Source organism: Monodon monoceros, unplaced genomic scaffold (assembly GCF_005190385.1).
Source record: "Monodon monoceros isolate NGI ecotype Baffin Bay Population unplaced genomic scaffold, NGI_Narwhal_1 Super_Scaffold_9, whole genome shotgun sequence".
Classification (NCBI taxonomy): Eukaryota; Metazoa; Chordata; class Mammalia; order Artiodactyla; family Monodontidae; genus Monodon; species Monodon monoceros.
The window spans coordinates 14,263,956-14,282,996 of record NW_021703786.1 but is presented as its reverse complement, the minus strand read 5'-3'; the positions used below and the strand labels follow the sequence as shown (position 1 = coordinate 14,282,996).

General features: G+C 42.2%; 1 protein-coding gene and 1 non-coding gene across 3 annotated transcripts; both read left to right on the top strand.

Annotated features, from left to right (window-relative positions):
- Window positions 1-12,672: 12,672 nt before the first annotated feature.
- LOC114889846 lies at window positions 12,673-12,958 on the top strand. Its single transcript, XR_003792146.1, has one exon. It is a non-coding gene; the product is annotated as a small nucleolar RNA U89 (small nucleolar RNA).
- A 1,777-nt stretch (window positions 12,959-14,735) lies between these two features.
- ATP5MC1 (ATP synthase membrane subunit c locus 1) lies at window positions 14,736-17,553 on the top strand. 2 transcript variants are annotated; one of them, XM_029212068.1, is made up of 5 exons: window positions 14,736-14,804; window positions 15,390-15,437; window positions 16,362-16,439; window positions 16,837-17,015; window positions 17,336-17,553. In XM_029212068.1, the coding sequence occupies exons 2-5, from the start codon at window positions 15,399-15,401 to the stop codon at window positions 17,448-17,450; spliced, it is 411 nt and encodes a 136-aa protein (XP_029067901.1). In that variant the 5' UTR covers window positions 14,736-14,804; window positions 15,390-15,398; the 3' UTR covers window positions 17,451-17,553. The 2 variants fall into 2 exon arrangements, with proteins under 2 accessions (XP_029067901.1, XP_029067900.1); XM_029212067.1 differs by having other exon boundaries at window positions 14,753-14,874.
- The last annotated feature ends 1,488 nt before the right edge of the window (window positions 17,554-19,041 follow it).

Here is a 19,041-nt window from a genome sequence, read left to right as displayed (position 1 = left end):
ATCAACTGAATCTATTTGATTATCCCAAAATACAGTTCCTACTGGAAAGGCAAGACAAATGCTTGTTTATTTTCCTTTAATTACCAATTTTCAAAGTAACGTTTGTTTGTTTGTTTGTTTGTTTTAGGCCATGCCTCACGGCATGCAGGATCTTAGTTCCCCAACCAGGGATCAAACCTGCACCCCCTGCAGTGGAAGCACAGAGCCTTCACCAGTGGGCCACCAAGGAAGTCCCTCAAAGTAAGTTTTAGTTAAACAGTCATTTAAAATTATGACAAATAACTCTGTTCTCAAACCCGCTCGAATCATCTTTCACTCCCACCAATCTACAAAACTTTCCTTGTTAAGTTGACCAATGACCTCCAGGTTGCTCCACCCAGAAATAAAGCCTAGTTCTCACTGATTCACCTATCAGCAGCAGTTGAGACAGTTGATCACTCTCTCCTTGAAACATTTTCTTCATTTTACTTTCAAGACACCACTTTGCCTAATTATCCTCCTACTTCCTGAGCCATTCCTTCTCAGACTCCTTTGCTAGTCCCCCTCATTTCCCTGATCTCTTAAGATTGGACTTCTCTATCTACACTCATTCTTTTTTCAACTTTAACCGAAAGGTATGTTTTTATTGTTAATTTATATATTTGATTTTTCAAAGTAAATGTAATATATATTCATTATATACAATTAAAAATTCAAAAAACAAAAAGATTAATTGAGGCATTGTTACTTATAAACTAAAAACCCAGAGGCAACCATTGTTAACAAATGTATTTTTCAGATTATTAGGTTCTCTATTTAGGAGTTGTGAAATGCCATTAAAATGTATTTACGTCACCTTGGGGACTTCCCTGGCGGTCCAGTGGTTAAGACTCGGCGCTTCCACTGAAGGGGAACTAAGATCCCACATGCCTCGCAGCCAAAAAGAAAAAAAGAAAACAAACATATTTACATCACCTGAAACTAACAGAACATTGTAAATCAACTATATTTCAATTTAAAAAAATTTTTAATAGTATTTACATATCACTTGGATGTATCTTCCTCCATATTGTAGTGTGTGTGTGTTCTGATACACAATTTTTGTTTAATTTTTACACATATTTTAAAAATTGTGGTAAAATGTACATAACAGGGCTTCCCTGGCGGCGCAGTGGTTGAGAGTCCGCCTGCGATGCAGGGGACGTGGGTTCGTGCCCCGGTCTGGGAAGATCCCACATGCCGCGGAGCAGCTGGGCCCGTGAGCCATAGCCGCTGAGCCTGCGCTTCCGGAGCCTGTGCTCCGCAACGGGAGAGGCCACAACAGTGAGAGGCCCGCGTACCGCAAAAAAAAGAAATAAATAAAATGTACATAACAAAGTTTACCATTTTAATCATTTTAAAATGTACAAATCAGTAACATTAAGTACATTCACATTGTTGTGCAACCTAAAATATATATTTTTAAATCTCTTTAAAATTTTTCATAATTCAATTACTATGCAATTCACCCATTTGAAGTGTACAGTTCAAAGGTTTTAGTTTATTCACGGAGTTGTGCAATCAGCACCACAAAAAGTTTAGAACATTTTCATCACTCTGAAAGAAACCTCATACCCTTTAGCAGTCACACCTTCTTCCCTCCAGCACCTGGCAACCACTACAGATTCTGTCTCTGGACAAATTCCATATAAACAGAGTCACATAATATGTGGCTTTTTGTGCCTGGCTTCTGTCACTAAGCATAACGTTTTGTTTTGTTTTTTAATATTTATTTATTTGGCTGTGTTGGGTCTTAGTTGCAGCATGCGGGATCTTTGCTGCGGCACGCGGGATCCTCATTGCAGCGCACAGTCTTCTCTAGTTGCGGTGCGTGGGGTTCTCTCTAGTTGTGGTGCGTGGGCTCAGCTGCCCCGTGGCATGTGGGATCCTAGTTCACCAACCAGGGATCGAACCTATGTCCCCTGCATTGGAAGGCAGATTCTTAACCACTCCAACAGGGAAGTCCCAGAACAATGTTTTCAAGGTTCATCCATGTTGTAAAATTTATCAGTATTTCATTCCTTTTTATGACCAAATAATATTCCATTGTATGAATATGCCACATTTCATTTATCCATTCATCAGTTGATGGAAATGTGGGTTGTTTCCAGTTTGGGGCTATAAAGTTGCTATGAACATTTGTGTACAAGTTTTTCTATGGACATACATTTTGATTTCTCTTTCATTTCTGGGTGTATACCTAAACTGGAATTGCTAGGTCATATGACAATTCTGTGTTTTCAGAAATTGCCAAACTATTTTCCAAAGTGGCTGCACCATGTTATGTTTCTACCGGCAGTGCATGAGGGCCCTGTTTTCTCCACATCTTCACCAACACTCCTTATTATTTGTCTTCTTGAGTATAGCCATCACAGTGAGTGTAAAGTTGTAGTTCATTGCAGTTTTGTTTTTTGTTTTTTGGCTGAGTTGCTGCGGTTGGGATTTTCTCTTTTTTTTTTACTGTAAAAGTTTTGAAATTGGGAGATATGAGTCCTCAGATTTTGTTCTTCTTTTTCAAGATTGTTTATGCTGTTCTGGGAACCTTGAATTTTCACATAAATTTTAGCATCAGCTCTTCAATTTCTGCAAAAAAAAGCCAGCTGAGATTTTGATAGAGATTGCATTGAATCTGTAGATCAACTTGAGGAGTATTGTCATTTTAAAAATGTAAGTCTTCCAGCCCAGGAACCTGGGATGTCTTCTTTAATTTCTTTCAATAATATTTGTACTTTTTAGTGTACAAGTCTTATACTTATTTTGCTAAATTTATTCCTGATCATTTTATTCTTTTTGGTGCTATTGTAAATAAAATTTTTTTCTTTTAAAAATTTTTATTAGAATATAGTTGATTTACAATGTGTGTTAGTTTCAGGTGATTAAAATTGTTTTCTTAATTTAATTTCTGGTTGTTCACTGCTAGTGTATGGAAATACAATTGATTTTCATGTATTGATCTTGGGCTCTGCCACACTATTGAACTTATTAGTCCTAATAGATTTGAGGGAATTTCTTAGGAATTTCTATATACAAGATTATGTCATCTGCAAATATAGTTTTACTTCTTTTCTAATATGGATATCTTTTCTTTCTTTTTCATTTCTAATTTCTGTACATTGGCTAGACCTTCCAATAGAATGTTGAATAGAAGCAGTAAAGCAGAAATCTTTATCTTGTTCCTGATCTTAGGGGAAAGCATCCAGTCTTTCACTATTAAGTATGTTAGCTGTGGGGTTTTTTTTTTTAAATAAATAGGCCAAGATCTTTCTTTTTTAAAAAAAATTTTATTAAATTTTATTTATTTATTTGGCTGCATTGGGTCTTCATTGCTGTGCACGGGCTTTCTCTGGTTGCGGCAAGTGGGGGCTACTCTTCGTTACGGTGCGTGGGCTTCTCACTGCAGTGGCTTCTCTTGTCACGGAGCATAGGCTCTAGGTGCGCAGGCTCAGTAGTTGTGGCTTGCAGGCTCTAGAGCGCAGGCTCAGTAGTTGTGGTGCACAGGCTTAGTTGCTCCATGACATGTGGGATCTTTCCAGACCAGGGATCAAACCCGTGTCCCCTGCATTGGCAGGCGGATTCTTAACCACTGCACCACCAGGGAAGTCCTAGTTGTGGGTTTTTAATAGATATCCTTTGTCAAGTTGAGGAAGTTCCCTTCTATTCCTAGATTACTAAATATTTTCATCATGAAAGGATGTTGGATTTTGTCAAATGCTTTTTCTGCATCTATTGAGATGGTCATGTAGTTCTTTATTCTATTAATATGCTGTGTTGCATTAAATGGTTTTGTATGTTAAACCAACCTTACATTCCCATTCAGTCATGACATATAATCCTTTTCATATGTTGCTGCATTTGGTTTGATAGTATTTTGTTGAGGGCCCTTGAATCATGTTCATAAAAGATATTGGTCTGTAGTTTTCTTTTCTTGTGATGTTAATATCTGGTTTGAGTATCAGGATAATACAGGTCTCATAGAGTGAGCTGAGAAGTGTTCCCTTCTCTTCTATCTTTTGTAAGAGTTTGTTAAGGACTGATGTTAGTTTTTCATTAAATGTTTGGTAGAGGGACTTCCCTGGTGGTGCCATGGTTAAGAATCCGCCTGCCAATGCAGGGGACACGGGTTCAATCCCTGCTCCAGGAAGATCTCACATGCCGCGGAGCAACAAAGCCCATGTGCCACAACTACTGAGCCTGCACTCTAGAGCCCGCGAGCCACAACTACGGAGTCTGTGTGCCACAACTACTGAAGCCCACGTGCCTAGATCCCATGCTCCGCAACAAGAGAAGCCACAATGAGAAGCCTGCGAGCACAGTGAAGAGTAGGCCCCACTCGCCACAACTAGAGAAAGTCTGTGCTCACCAACGAAGACCCAATGCAGCCTAAACAAACAAACAAACAAATAAATAAAAACTTTAAAAATGTTTGGTAGAATTCACTAGTGAAGCCATCTGGGCCTCAGCTTTCCTTTTGGGATTTTTTTTTTATTACTAATTCAGTCCCTTTACTTGTTATAAGTCTGCTCAGATTTTCTGTTTCTTCTTGAGTCAGTTATAATAGTTTGTGTCTAAGAATTTGTCCATGTCATCTAAGTTATCTAATGTGTTGGCATATAATTGTTCACAGTATTCCTTTATAATCCATTTTATTTCTGTAAGGTCAGTACTGACATTTCCTTTTTCACCCCAGATTTTAGCAATTTATCTTCTGTTTTTCTTGGTTAGCCTACCTGTAGGTTTGTTAATCTTTCCAAAGAATCAATCTTTAGTTTTGCTGATATTTTTATCTATTCTCTATTTCCTTTATTTCCATACTATCTTTATTATTTCCTTTCTTCTGCTTGCTCTGGATTTAGTTTTCCCTTCTTTTTCTAGTTTCTTAAGGTGGAAGATTGGGTTATTGATTTGAGACCTTCCTTATTTTTTAATATAGGTGCTTACAGCTATAAATTTACCTCTAAGCACAGCTTTAGCTGCATCCTATAAAGTTTGGTACATTGTGTTTTCATTTTCATTCATCTCAAAGTAGTTTCTAATTTCCATTGTGGTTTCTTCTTTGACCCACTGGTTTTTTAGGAGTTTATTTTCTAATTTCCACATATTTGTGAATTTCTTCTTTTGCATCATATAGATATTTCTAGTATGTCATCTGAATTCTCTTGTTGTCTCTTTTACAGTATTTTTTAAGGTTATTTTCTTAATGGTTGTCCTGGAGATTACAATTAACATCTTAGCTTAAAATAATGTAGTTCAGATTAATACTGACCTAATTTCAATAACATACAAAAACTTTACTCCAGTATAGCCTAATTCCCTCCCCCTCCTTTGTACTATTATCATACAAATTTCCCTTTAGATATTATAAACCCCATTAACACAACTTTATAATTATTGCTTTATGTAATTGTCTTTTAAATCAGGTAAAAGAGGAAAAGAGTTACAAACAAAAATACATTTATGGGAGTTCCCTGGTGGTGCAGTGGTTAAGAATCTGCCTGCTAATGCAGAGGACATGGGTTGGAGCCCTAGTCTGGGAAGATCCCACATGCCATGGAGCAACTAAGCCCATGCGCCACAACTACTGAGCCTGCGCTCTAGAGCCCGCAAGCCACAACTACTGAGCCCACGTGCCACAACTACTGAGCCTGCAAGCCACAACTACTGAGCCCACGTGCCACAACACTGAAGCCCACGTGCCTAGAGCCCGTGCTCTGCAACAAGAGAAGCCACCGCAATGAGAAGCCCGCACACCACAACAAAGAGTAGCCCCCGCTCGCTGCAGCTAGAGAAAGCCCACGCGCAGCAACAAAGACCCAACGCAGCCGTAAATAAATAAATATAATTAATTAATTAATTTAAAAAATACTTTTACATTTACTTGTGTATTTACTTTTGCTAATGCTCTTTATTTCTTCATGTGGATTTGAATTACTATCTAGTTTCCTATCATTTCAACCTGAAGGACTCCCTTTAGTATTTCTTGTAGGCAATTCTGCTAGTAGTGAATTTTCTCAGTCTTTATCTGGCAATGTCTTAATTTTTTCTATGGTTTGTGTGTGTGTGTGTGGTACGCGGGCCTCTCACTGTTGTGGCCTCTCTCATTGCAGAGCACAGTCTCCGAACGTGCAGGCTCAGCGGCCATGGCTCATGGGCCCAGCCACTCTGCAGCATGTGGGATCTTCCCAGACCGGGGCACAAACCCGTGTCCCCTGCATCGGCAGGCGGACTCTCAACCACTGCGTCACCAGGGAAGCCCCCCTTCTATGGTTTTTGAAGGATATTTTTGCTATATATAGAATTCCTGGCTAACAGGGTTTGTTTCTTTGTTTGTTTTGGCCATGCCACGCAGCTTGTGAGGTCTTAGTTCCCCGACCAGGGACTGAATCTACACCTTGGCAGTGAAAGCACAGAATCCTAACGACTGGATCTCTCAGCACTTTGAATATGTCATCCCACTACCTTCTGGCCCCCATACTTTATGGTAAGAAATCAGCTGTTAATCTTATTGAGGATTCCTTTGTCCATGATCAGTCATTTTTCTCTTGCTGCTTTGAAGTTTCTCTCTTTGTCTTTGTCTTTTTACAGTTTGGCTCTGACGTGTCTAGGTGTGATAATTGCTAACTACTTACTGATGACTTCCAAATACATATTTCAAGCCCAGACTTCTCCTGGACCCCAGACTCATATATTCAAATGCCTACTTTTTGTCCTCACTTGAATGTGTAACAGTCATCTCAAACTTAATATGGTAAAATTGAAATCCTAATCCCACTTTCCCAAAAATATCCTGCTCTAAACATAGTCAAACCTTATCTCAGTTAATGCCAACTCCATTATTCCAGCTCTTCAAGGTAGAAACCTCGGAGTCATTCTTTTTTTTTTTTTTTTGCGGTACGCGGGCCTCTCACTGTTGTGGCCTCTCCCGTTGTGGAGCACAGGCTCCAGCCATGGCTCACGGGCCCAGCCGCTCTGCAGCATGTGGGATCTTCCCGGACCGGGGCACGAACCCGTGTCCCCTGCATCGGCAGGCGGACTCTCAACCACTGCGCCATCAGGGAAGCCCTGGAGTCATTCTTAATTGCTCTCATTCTCTCATTCTCATCATCCATTAATAGCAATTGTTGTCTCTACTTTTAAAATAAAACCAGAATCCTATCATTTCTTACCACTTCCACTGGTCCAAGCCACATCATCTCTCATCTAGATTATTACAATAACCTCCAACTGGGGTCCCTGCCTATCCTGGTCAGTACTATTTTCTCAGAATTACCCTTTTAAAACAGAAGTCAGACTATGTCACTCCTCTACTCAAAACCCTCTAATGAGTCACCATTTCATTCAGAGTAAAAGTCAAAATTCTTATAAAGCTAACATTTACAAGCCCTCCTCTCCCACCACCAGTATCTCTCTCATTACATCTCCAGTGATACTCCTTCTTGCTCCCTCCTCTCTATTCAAATTGGTCTATTCCTACTCCTAGAATGTGTTAATCATTCTTCTGCCACAGCACTTGCTGTTCTTTCTGCCTGGAATATGTTTCCCCCAGATATCCTCATACCTTATTGCCCCTCTTTCAAGACTTTTTCAAATATTACCTTCTCAGTGAAACTTTCTATTGTAGACAAACTGTTTTTCTTTGTGGTAACTTTTAATATCTTCTCTTTGTAGAGTGGTCTGTAGTTTGACTAAAATGGGAAATGGGATTTTTCTTTTTTTATAGCTTTACTACTTGGGATTGGTTGAGATTTCTAAGCTATAGGACTCATGTTTTTTTATCAGTCTGTAAACGTCTCAACCATTATATTTCAATATTTATTATTTCCCATTCTCTCTGTTCTCCCCTTCTAATATTCTAATTAGGTGGATGTTAGCTCTCATTTTGCCCTCCACGGCCCTTAACCTCCTTTTCATATTTTTGATCTTTTATTTCTTTGTGCTTCAACAGGAATAATTTTCTCAGACCTGTTTCCAGTTTGCTGACTTTTCCTTCAGCTCTCATTAATCTTTTGTTTAACCTATCCATTAAGTTTTTTCTTAACTTCAAGTACTATATTTTTCATTTTCTGTTTAATTCATTGCTTTTTTATTATTTATTATTTATTTACTTATTTTTGCTTTTTACTGAAGTATAGTTGATTTACAGTATTGTGTTAGTTTCAGGTGTACAGCACAGTGATTCTGTCATATATATATATATATATATATATTCTTTTCCCTTACAGGTTATTATAAAATATTGAGTATAGTTCCCTATGCTATACAGTAGTAGGTCTTTGTTGGTTACCTGTTTTATATATATTGTAGCGTGTATATGTCAATCCCAAACTCCTAATTTATCCCTCTCGCCCCCCATTTATTTCTTTTTCAAATCTGCAAGTTCTTTTTTATACCATCTTGATTTTTTCTTATGTCCCTAATCATTGTAAACATACTTAGTTTTAAAAAATAACAAATGCACCTGTGACACTATGTGCCAAGCACTGTTCTAGGTACTTTATAAATATTAATTCATTTAATCCTCATAACAACCCTGTATAAGGAAGTGGAGGCACAGAGAACTTAGTCAACTTGCCCAAGATCACCTGGATAGTAAGTAGAATGCCTTGACTAGAATGCCTGGCAGTCTGGGTTTAAAGTCCACATTCTTAATCACTACACTTTACTGCCTCTTTTATAGTTGAGCTGCAATCTGAATATTGTGTTATCTGAAATTCTTGCTGTTTGTTATGTTTGCTGATCCTCGCTCATTGTGGATTGTTTCTTTATGGAGATTATGTTTCAGTTATTGTGAGAATCCTGCATGGGTCCAGAGGAGTTTGACATTGTTTCATCCCAGGGACATCCCCTGTCTAGAACAGCTTTCAATATCAGTTCCTTAGCCTGGACATTCCTGGACCCACAGGGTATAGATTTGAATCCAAATCCCAACATATAGTCCTGTCACTATAAATTCTCAGGAAAGTCTTTGTTTGTTTGTTTTTCTTTTCCCACTGAGAGCCAGGAATAGGCACACAAGCTTCATTGTTACCTCCCTGTGGATGGTAGTGCACATTTGAAGTCCACCCTTCAAAGGGTGTAGCCTTTTGAGGATCTTAGGTTTATCCGCAAATTTCAATTTTAACTCCTTATTTTATACAGACCCCAAATCCTTCTGTCCCCATGGGCGATTAAAAGCCAAGCCACTTAATTGCTGCGACTGATACCCCTTTCCCTATCCCACTATATTCCCAGTCATGGCAGCTTCAGTTTAATATTACATGTTTACTGCTCTAATTTTATGTTCTCTCTTTCTTTTGGGTCCTTAGGGACTCTCGTTACTTTCTTGTGAGCTCAGCTATGCATTTAAAAACTAGGATTTATCACCATGAATCATCTATGCCAAAAGCTCCCCCCACCCAAAAAAACCCCTCCCTTTATATTTGTTACTATTGTTGTTACAGAATATATCATCACCACCTGGGTCATTTGGCAGAGGAGATATTATTTTCAGACTGTGAGAAATTGGTAATTTGGATATAATATAGAATATATTTTATTTTAGCTGTCAAAAACAAGGCTATGCATTTTAAAATATGTGTGCTATATTTATGTAGCATTTTTAGGTGTTGTGGCAGGAGGATTTTCAGAATACTTAGTCTGGCCATATTGCCAGAAATGGAGTATAGCAGTCATATTTCTGCTGTCCCATGGCCATGACTGATTGGTCTAAAATTGGCCACACCAACTCTCCTGGGTTTCTACATCTCATTCACTCTGCCTGGAATATCTTCATCCATTCTCACTCTCTCCCTTGATATATCTAGCTAACATATGTTTATCCTCAAATCTCAGCCCAGAATTTTTTTTTCCAAAAAGTTCTTCCTTGGTTCTCTCCACCTCCCTTCTCTATACTTTGCAGGAAGTTTTCTTGTAGCGCTCCTTAAGATACTAGTTCTTAGTATTTATTTGCCTATTTATTTTCTTGTTAACTGAGTTTCCTTAGTGTGGAAACTGGTTCTATTCATCTGTGTTCCCCCAGCACCAAGTACACTGCTTGGAGCTGTCAAGTGATCAAAAATGTTTGTTGAACTGAATTCCTAAAGGAAGAGTGAAACTGAATTCCTAAAGGAAGAGTGAAAAGCAAGAGGAAAAGCAAGACGATCTGAGATAAGACTCTGGGTGGAAGAGGTAGATTTGAGGAGTCAGAAATGCCTTTGGAAAGAGGGACCTGCTGGTATTATTATCCACAAGTTTGCCCTTTGCCACCTTCATCAAAAGCTTTTTTGCCATTCAAATGAACTTATTTACAAAGCATAAAGAGACCCACAGATAGAAAACAAACTTATGGTTACCAAAGGGTAAAGTAGGGAGGAGGGATAAACTAGGAGTTTGGGATTAACATATACACACCAAAATAGATAACCAACAAGGACCTACTGTATAGCACAGGGAACTATACCCAGTATTTTGTAATAATCTATAGGAGAAAATAATCTGAAAAAGAACAAATATATATATATATATATATATATAACCAAATCACTGTGCTGTACACCTGAAACTAACACAACATTATAAGTCAACTATAACTCAATAAGAAAATATACCTCTAATAAATCATTTTGTAACCATAAGAAAAAAGCTTTTTTGCCTACTCAGGAATCCTCTCAGAGTTCCCACAGAAGTTTTTGGGCCTCCTCCAAGCCAGCTAGTACAACCCCCAAGATGTCAGGTCTGGGTTTGAGGTTTCCTAACCTCCTTCCACTTCCTACAGCCTCTCCTGGTTTACCAGTACTTTTTACTTCAATAATTAAAGGAGCACCTCTACATGTACTATCTCATTTACTCATAACAATTCTGTTGAAAAAGGGGTATCTCCTTTTTATAGATGATGACAGAGCACTAGAGAGGTTAAGAGCCTTGCCCCAAATCACACAGCAGTAAGTGGCATTGCCAGGATTTGAATCCTGCTTATTTAACTCCAAAATTCATGTCCTAAACATGGCACTGAAATACCTGATTTCCAGCAGGTCACAGGATAAACTTGACAATGTTGAAGTTAAGCTATGAGTAGAGCTATGTGACAAATCTGGATGTGAAAAAAAAATTAAAACATGTAGACAAAGTTAGGGATTTCCACACGAAAATATAACTTGTCCTAGAGTAGTAACAGACAGGGACTATTCACCAAACACCAACCTAGGCCTGGCATTTATTTTACCTCATATTTCTATAAGGTAAGTAGTATTAACCCTGTTTTACAGGTTCCCCAGTTTTAGGGAGACTCAAGAGCTGATGGTTAAGCACTTTGGACCCAGACCGACCTGGGTCCACATACTGACTTCTTACCAAATATTCCAAACTGGAAAAAAGATGCTCTGTAACATGGGGGTAATCTGTAAAATAGGGATAATAATATCCACTTAAAAGGCTGTTGTTGGGCTTCCCTGGTGGCGCAGTGGTTTAGAGTCCGCTTGCCGATGCAGGGGACACGGGTTCGTGCCCCTGTCTGGGAAAATCCCACATGCCGCGGAGCGGCTGGGTCCGTGAGCCATGGCCGCTGAGCCTGAGCGTCCGGAGCCCGTGCTCCGCAACGGGAGAGGCCACAACAGTGACAGGCCCGCGTACCGCAAAAAAAAAAGGCTGTTGTCAAGCTTAAATCATATAACAGGTGAATCCACCTAATCCAATGCTTGCCGTATGGTAAATGGTAGCTTATTGCACTAAAGCCAAAAGAGATGTGGTAATCTGCTCGGAGACAGACATACCTAGTTATATGATAGAGCCATGATAGGAACTCAAGTCTGTGTGATTTCAAAACTCCACATTCTTTCCATTGTACCATTCTTGCAGAATACCTTAAATCTCAATCTTAAAATATTTTTTCTAAGAGTCCAAAGTTCAGACTTTCCAGATTAGCATAATTGTTAATATATTGCTATTATAAATCTTATACAGGGACTTTCCTGGCGGCGCAGTGGTTAAGAAACCGCCTGCCAATGCAGGGGACACGGGTTCGAGCCCTGGTCCGGGAAGATCCTACATGCCACAGAGCAACTAAGCCCATGCACCACAACTACTGAGCCTGCGCTCTAGAGCCTGTGAGCCACAACTACTGAATCCCGCACGCCTAGAGCCCATGCTCCGCAACAAGCCAAGCCACCACAATAAGAAGCCTGTGCACCACAATAAAGAGTAGCCCCTGCTCACCACAACTAGAGAAAGCCTGCGTGCAGCAATAAAGACCCAGTGCAATCAAAAATAAAGTAATTAATTAAAAAAAATTTTTTTTAATAAATAAAGGTACATCTGGCTGAAGTCAGATTAAAAAAAAAAAAAAAGGAATCCGCCTGCCAATGCAGGGGACACAGGTTTGGTCCCTGGTTTGGAAGACCCCACATGCCACTGAGCAACTAAGCCTGCGTGCCACAACTACTGAGCCTGTGCTCTAGAGCCCGCGAGCCACAACTACTGAGCCCACGTGCTGCAACTACTGACACTCACACACCTAGAGCCCGTGCTCTGCAACGAGAAGCCACCACAATGAGAAGCCTGTGCACTGCAACAAAGAGTAGCCCCCACTCACTGCAACTAGAGAAAGCCTGCCTGCCCAGCAACGAAGACCCAACACAACCAAAAAAAAAAAAAAAACTAATACATACTCATAAAAATATAAATCAACTTTATTATACCATACTGAATTAACTATTGTTTTATTTTTTTAATCTTTTTTCCATTTTTTTCACAATGCTATACAGCTCTGCATTTAAATCTTCAAAATTTGTCTTACATCATGAAAATTTTCTCAGTATAAAACATAAAACCAGAAACATGGTTTTACAGGCCTTGCCTCAATTTCTGATGCTGCCTCCTGTTCCTGGCAGCTGCCCACAGGGAGGGTCCACAGGTAGGGACCAAAGTAGGGCTAAGCACGAGCCACCTTAATGCAACCTTGGATCTGAGAGCCCAGAGGATGGCTGGGGAGAGGGGGGTAGTAAGGGTGGGGTCAGGGATTGAGGCTTGGTCTTGTTGAACCCACCATGCTCACCTCGGAGAAGCACTGAGCAAGAACCCAGGCTACATCAAAACTGCACAAGATCTGGGCAGCACAGAACATCTCCAAGACAATCGCCACATCACAGAATTGTATCTATCTCACTGCTGACAGCCTTGTGCTGAACCTACAACATGAAGTGTAGGTCACTTCCCTACACCCAGGGAAGTGACAACCTCATCAAGGGTAAGAAATGAGCCTGGTGACCCAGAACTCGGCCCCCAGAGAAGAAGAGGATCTGTTTCTCCCCTGGTTTTTCAGGAGCCAGTTCGGGGTCCAGCACACGCCCACCCTGCCCCCAGCAACATGTGATGGTCCCCTCAGCATCTGTCCTCCCAACACTACTTGGAATAATGAGAACTGACCCATTTTCAGGGGAATGACTTTCCTCCCTATGTTGGCCAGGGGTGTTGGGACTGTGTGATTTCTCAGTGATTTCCTAGTGTTGGTTGTTCCTCTCTTGAGGTTGGGAAGCCACAACCACCATCCCAGGAATTCTTAATAAATTTTTATTACTTAAGCTGAAAAAAAAAAAAGGGGAGGAAGGAAGGAAATTTACAGTGTCTGCTTATTTCATCAAGTGAAAATATCACAATTTATTTAACGTTTACCATTTACTTGTTTCCAATTTCAACAAATTCTGCAATGTACATCCTTTGAAGGGAATCTTTGCATTTCTGATTTTTTTCTTCAAGACCGATTTCTATGAGTGATATTCCTGGGTCAAAGAGGATAGAGAGTTTAAAGGCTCTCAATTCCTCGAGAATTTCTGAGTCAAAGAGGATGGACCATTCAAAACCTTTCAACAAACATTACCAAATCACTTTCAAGAAAAGTTCTAATTCATACTTCTCACCAGCAGTACAGAAGTGCCTGGCTCACATTAGTAAAAAGAACTCTGCTTTTTGATTTAGTGAGAAAAGTTGCGTTTAAACTTCTATTTCTTTTTATAGTTTAAGATTCTTCCCTTCAATTTATATTTCTTCTGCCTGTTTCCCATCCTTTGCTTGTTTATCAGGGTGTTACGCGTTTTGTCCTTGGAATGTTGTTTTTAACAATACAAAAATACTTTAAAAAAACAAGCAAACAAACTACTGGTTGCTAGCTCATGACTGCTCAACACTGGCAGAGGCCCACAAAGTTGCGCTCACCGACTAGAGAACTTACATGGAGGCAGGTAGCCTTTACGCCTCTTGGCGGAAGCAAGACTCCCACAAAACACTAGGGCGGGAGTTGCTGCAAAGGCATTGGCTCTCCCAGCCTGGGGAGAAACGTCTCGCGGGATCTCAGCCGCCCTTAGGGCCTCTGACCCGACTACAAATCCCAACATGCAACGCGCCTCAGGGCCCGAGCGCTCGAATGAAGGCTAAGGTCCAAGGTCATGTGTCTGTCTGTGTAAGGCGACCGGTCATCTCTCCCACGCCTTTTTCTGCTGCTTTCCACCTTGGCCGCCATTTTGTGCGGGAGGTTATAGAGCCTCTGAGTCAAGCCGACTCTGTGATCGAGCCCTTCAGGGATCGGCCAATCGGAAGCCAGATCTCGGAGGAAAACCCCGCCTTTACCCGCACGGAGGCGGGAACTGCCACGAAGCTCCTGTGGAGAGAGAGGAAGAAGCTGCGGAAGACCAATAAGAAAGGAGGACTCGAGGATGTTAACCAATGAGGGCGCGGGGGGATTGCGGCCAATGAGAGTGGGGGGACCCCCGGACACGTGGGCCGGGGAGCTGAACGCTGAGTCCTAGAGCTAAAGCCCGGAGGTGAGTCAGTCACCTTGAGCCGGGCGAGCGCTGTGTTCCGAGCAGGGGCAGCGGGGCAGTGGGAGTGCAGGTGACCTGGGGCCGAAAGCCAGCTATCGGCAGGGATGTGCCTGGGTTGTGTGGTGGGGCATTTGCCCCTAGGGCCGGGAAAGGCAATGGCCGTCTGTAACCTTAACAATTAATGTTAGTTACCAACGGTAATGAGCAATTTACTGTCCCGGCTGAGGCGGGCCGTGGACTGCTGTGTGAAATGGGCAGGACCCTGAACGGCACCTGCCTAGTTTCTGCCTCCCCAGTCTTCCCGGCAGATCATCCTCTTTGGGTATCATTTCCCGGCTGGGGCTCGGGCCTCCTTCCTTTACTTCCGATCTCCGTGACCTTCCTTTGCAGACCTGTCGGGCTGAAAGTGGTGGAGAGGGAATTTGCGCTGTCCCTCTGACCTCTAATGGTCTCCTCAGCTGGGGCATGGTTCGAGGAAGACCGTGGTCCAGGGAGGACGGGCGGGGTGAAGGGGACGACCGAAGGTCGCGACTGTAAGCAAACAACCAGGCTGTCAGTAGATTTTTTTTTTTTTTTCCTCTGCAGACCGAAAAAATGCAGACCACCAGGGCCCTACTCATTCCTCCTGCTCTGGTAAGCTGCGGCTCCCGGGTGCTCTGTAGCGCCAGGTGTGGGAACCATCAGTGTTTAATGAATGAACTGAGAGGAGCTTGGCATTCTGATGATGTTGCCCCTTTAGCGAAGCAGTAGGATGGATGCAGTTAACCCCTGATTATTTAAGCCTGTAAACCAAGCTATCTTGGCTTTGCAATGTGGTCAGAGTCTGGATCTGACCTTTACCCCCAGTCTGACTTGGCCATAGTTAGCCCATTGAAACAGTGATTTTCAACATTGGCTGTACATTGGAATCATCTGGGGAGCTTTTAAAACTCCTGATGCCCAGGCTGCACCCTATGGGAGTGGAATCCATGCATCTGTATTTTTTTTTATAACTCCCCAGGTGATTCTAATGTTCGACCAAGTTTCACAACTGCTACGTTATATTTCTTGAAATAGTTCAAGAAAGCCTTGTTACAGGAGTCTCTGCTTAGGTGACTGTTTCAGGAGCCTCACCAGGCTTACTGGCTCACTCCATTCAGGGTGTATAACAGTGACTACAGTTTTAGCAAAATAAGATTTTCCCCTTCTGATTCCTTTGGTGGTCTGGGTACAAACCCTTCCTGTACTTGGTTTGATGTTAGTGTGGGTTTTTGGTTTTGTTTTTTTCCATTCTGGGATATTGATTAAGGGCTGTGCTCATAGAAGTGAACTTTGTTACCCAGTTTTAAATGGAAGGGTTGCCACTGCTGACTACACCAGGGTCTCGGGACAGCTGTCTCTGGTGTGGGCATATCTGGTAGCAACAGTAACACATTAATTGACCTTGAAATACCTTGGACTTGTTTTATTTATAATATTTGTAGTCATTTTTGACTGAAGCTCAGCAGTCAGGGGGATTTTTTGTTTTGTTTTGATTTCTTGCCTGATATGGAGAAATATGTCTTTCTGATTTTATAGATCCGCTCTTGTACCAGGGGTCTGAGCAGGCCTGTGTCCGCCTCCTTCCTGAGTAGGCCAGAGATCCCATCTGAACAGGTAAAGGAGATTGGGCCTTCTTAAGAATTTCCCCAGACTAAGTTCCTTTAAGTTTGTTCAGTTGCCTTTAGGCCAAAGTGGGAGGAGAGTCTGTGGTGCTTTAATAGTTCTAAGTACCTCAAGGTGAGCATTGTAGGTGAGAAACTTGCAAAAGTGAAATTGGGTTTATCATGAACCCCACGAAATTTCCCTAGTCCTGTCTGGAAACGGACCCTAAGACTAATTCCAAGCATGCTCTGCAGTCTGAGCGTTCTGTACTTGCTAAGAGCTTGCCAACAATTTCCGAGCTCAGGTGGGTGGGGTGAGGGGTGGAGTCAGCCACCTGTCCTTGAGCCTCACTATCTCCCTTCTTCCTCTCTTTCCTGCTCTACTTCCCTCTCTCTCCTCCTCCTTCTAGCCTTCCTACAGCAGTGTCCCACTCCAGGTGGCCAGGCGGGAGTTCCAGACCAGTGTTGTCTCCCGGGACATTGACACAGCGGCCAAGTTTATTGGTGCTGGGGCTGCCACAGTTGGTGTGGCTGGTTCAGGGGCCGGCATTGGAACAGTGTTTGGCAGTTTGATCATTGGCTATGCCAGGTAAGTTGTGGGGTGGCCTAGAGCGTCTTCTACTGTAAATTCCATCTTATTTGGAGGAAGCCTCAGCAAGAGATCCTTCTAGCTTTGTGTTGATTTCATCTACCTCCTGTTTTCTCAGAATTTAAATATAAGTTTCCAATCTGGCTCACTTAAACTTACCATGTTGGTACTCTGCTTGCCTGTCCAATCCCCAGGATATATGCAAGCTAGGCCCTCTCCCAGTTTCAGCACTATCCATTCACCTAACCTACTTGAGTCCTCCACCACCACCCATGACCCACACCCTCACCCCTTCCTTTCCCTGTTTCTGTCCCCGGCAGGAACCCGTCTCTGAAGCAGCAGCTCTTCTCCTATGCCATTCTGGGCTTTGCCCTGTCTGAGGCTATGGGGCTCTTCTGTTTGATGGTCGCCTTCCTCATCCTCTTTGCCATGTGAGGCTCCATGAAGGTCACCTATCCACCCCTGCTGCTTCGACTCCAGGCCATGCCCGGTGCTAGAGTGTGCTAAGCTTTACCATTAAACACAACGTTTCTCTAAACTCATATGCCTGCGCCTCTGTCCTTTGCCCTTGGGGAGGGCCTTCATAGAAAGGTGGGACAAGGAAATGGGATTGGGTCAGGAACCATTAGTGATTAGGAACTTCTCAGGGCTGAGAAGTAGCACTGCCATGACTGTAATAACATCTCCCACAGGAGGGAACACGGATTTGTCTAATGATAATTAGTGCTTTTTTCCCTTCAAATTTACTGTAATAATACGTAACATTTTTGAGGGGCTTAATTTGCACCAAGCTCTTTACCAAGTGTTTTGCATTTTTTATCTCAGCAACACTATGAATTGTAAGTGCAGTTATTATACCTGTTCTGCAAATGAGGGAACTGAGGCTTAGGGAAGCAAAATAACTTGTCCATCATCACAGAGCTGGAAAGTGGCAGAATTGGAGATTTCCTCCCCCCCCACCCCCGCCTCGGGCCAGCCTAAACCTTTACCTGCTGTGCTGTGCCATCTATTTTCATTTTGGCCACACAATTAAGGTGGCACAGATAGGGAAACTTTGTCCCAAAGAAGTTGTATAGCACGTTAGAGTTAGAGGTGGGCCTCCATCTGCCTGCACTTAGCTCCACCTGTAAGTTTCATTTCCTTTCTTAGAGTGCCTAAATGTTCTTGAATAAAGCAGATAAGGGACATGGTCTTTGTTCTTGGAGAATTTACAATCTTAGCTTTGCTAGGGATGAAAAGGGTGTTTGGGGGGTGCGGGGTAGTGAACCAACAAATGAATTGCTTAGAGAGCTCCTCACGGTATCATCCTGTGCTCTCAGTCTGTGCCCAGCAGGTGCCCCCCACTTGGCCTGACGTGGGACTGATAACCCAGGTAAGAGAAAGCTAAGCTGATATATCCACAGAATGAACTCAGGGGTGCTAGTAGGCATGGTCTGTCTCAAATATGGGACCCATTTTTTGAAAACCCAATACTTCAACTTATTGCAAAACTCTGAACTAGTGAAACCAAAATAAAATTCCTAATAATTGTTAACACCTTCCAGCTGAAGGGCAGCTAGTAGGGTTAAAACACCAAAAAATGTGAGTCAGTAAGAATGGATTCAATTTAATGCAATTTAAAGACAGTTATGGGACTTCCCTGTTGGCGTAGTGGTTAAGAATCCGCCTGCCAATGCAAGGGACACCGGTGCAAGCCCTGGTCCGGGAAGATTCCACGTGCCGCGGAGCCGCTAAGCCCGTGCGCCACAACTACTGAGCCTGCGCTCTAGAGCCCGCGAGCAACAACTACTGAGCCCGCATGCTGCAACTACTGAAGCCCGCGCATCTAGAGCCTGTGCTCCGCAACAAGAGAAGCCACCACAATGGGGAGCCTATGCACTACAACAGAGTAACCCCCACTTGCCGCAACTAGAGAAAGCCCGTGTGCAGCAATGAAGACCCAATGCAGCCAAAAATAAATAAATAAATAAAGATAGTCGTGCAGTTATTTAGGTGTTAAGCATCCTCCTAGGAGTCTTGGGGAATG

Coding starts and splice junctions, on each gene's coding strand:
- ATP5MC1 (XM_029212068.1), top strand. CDS start 15,399: ATGCAGACCACCAGGGCCCTACTCATTCCTCCTGCTCTG. Junction 16,440..16,836: donor CAGAGATCCCATCTGAACAG/GTAAAGGAGATT, acceptor TCCTCCTTCTAG/CCTTCCTACAGCAGTGTCCC. Junction 17,016..17,335: donor TTGATCATTGGCTATGCCAG/GTAAGTTGTGGG, acceptor TGTCCCCGGCAG/GAACCCGTCTCTGAAGCAGC.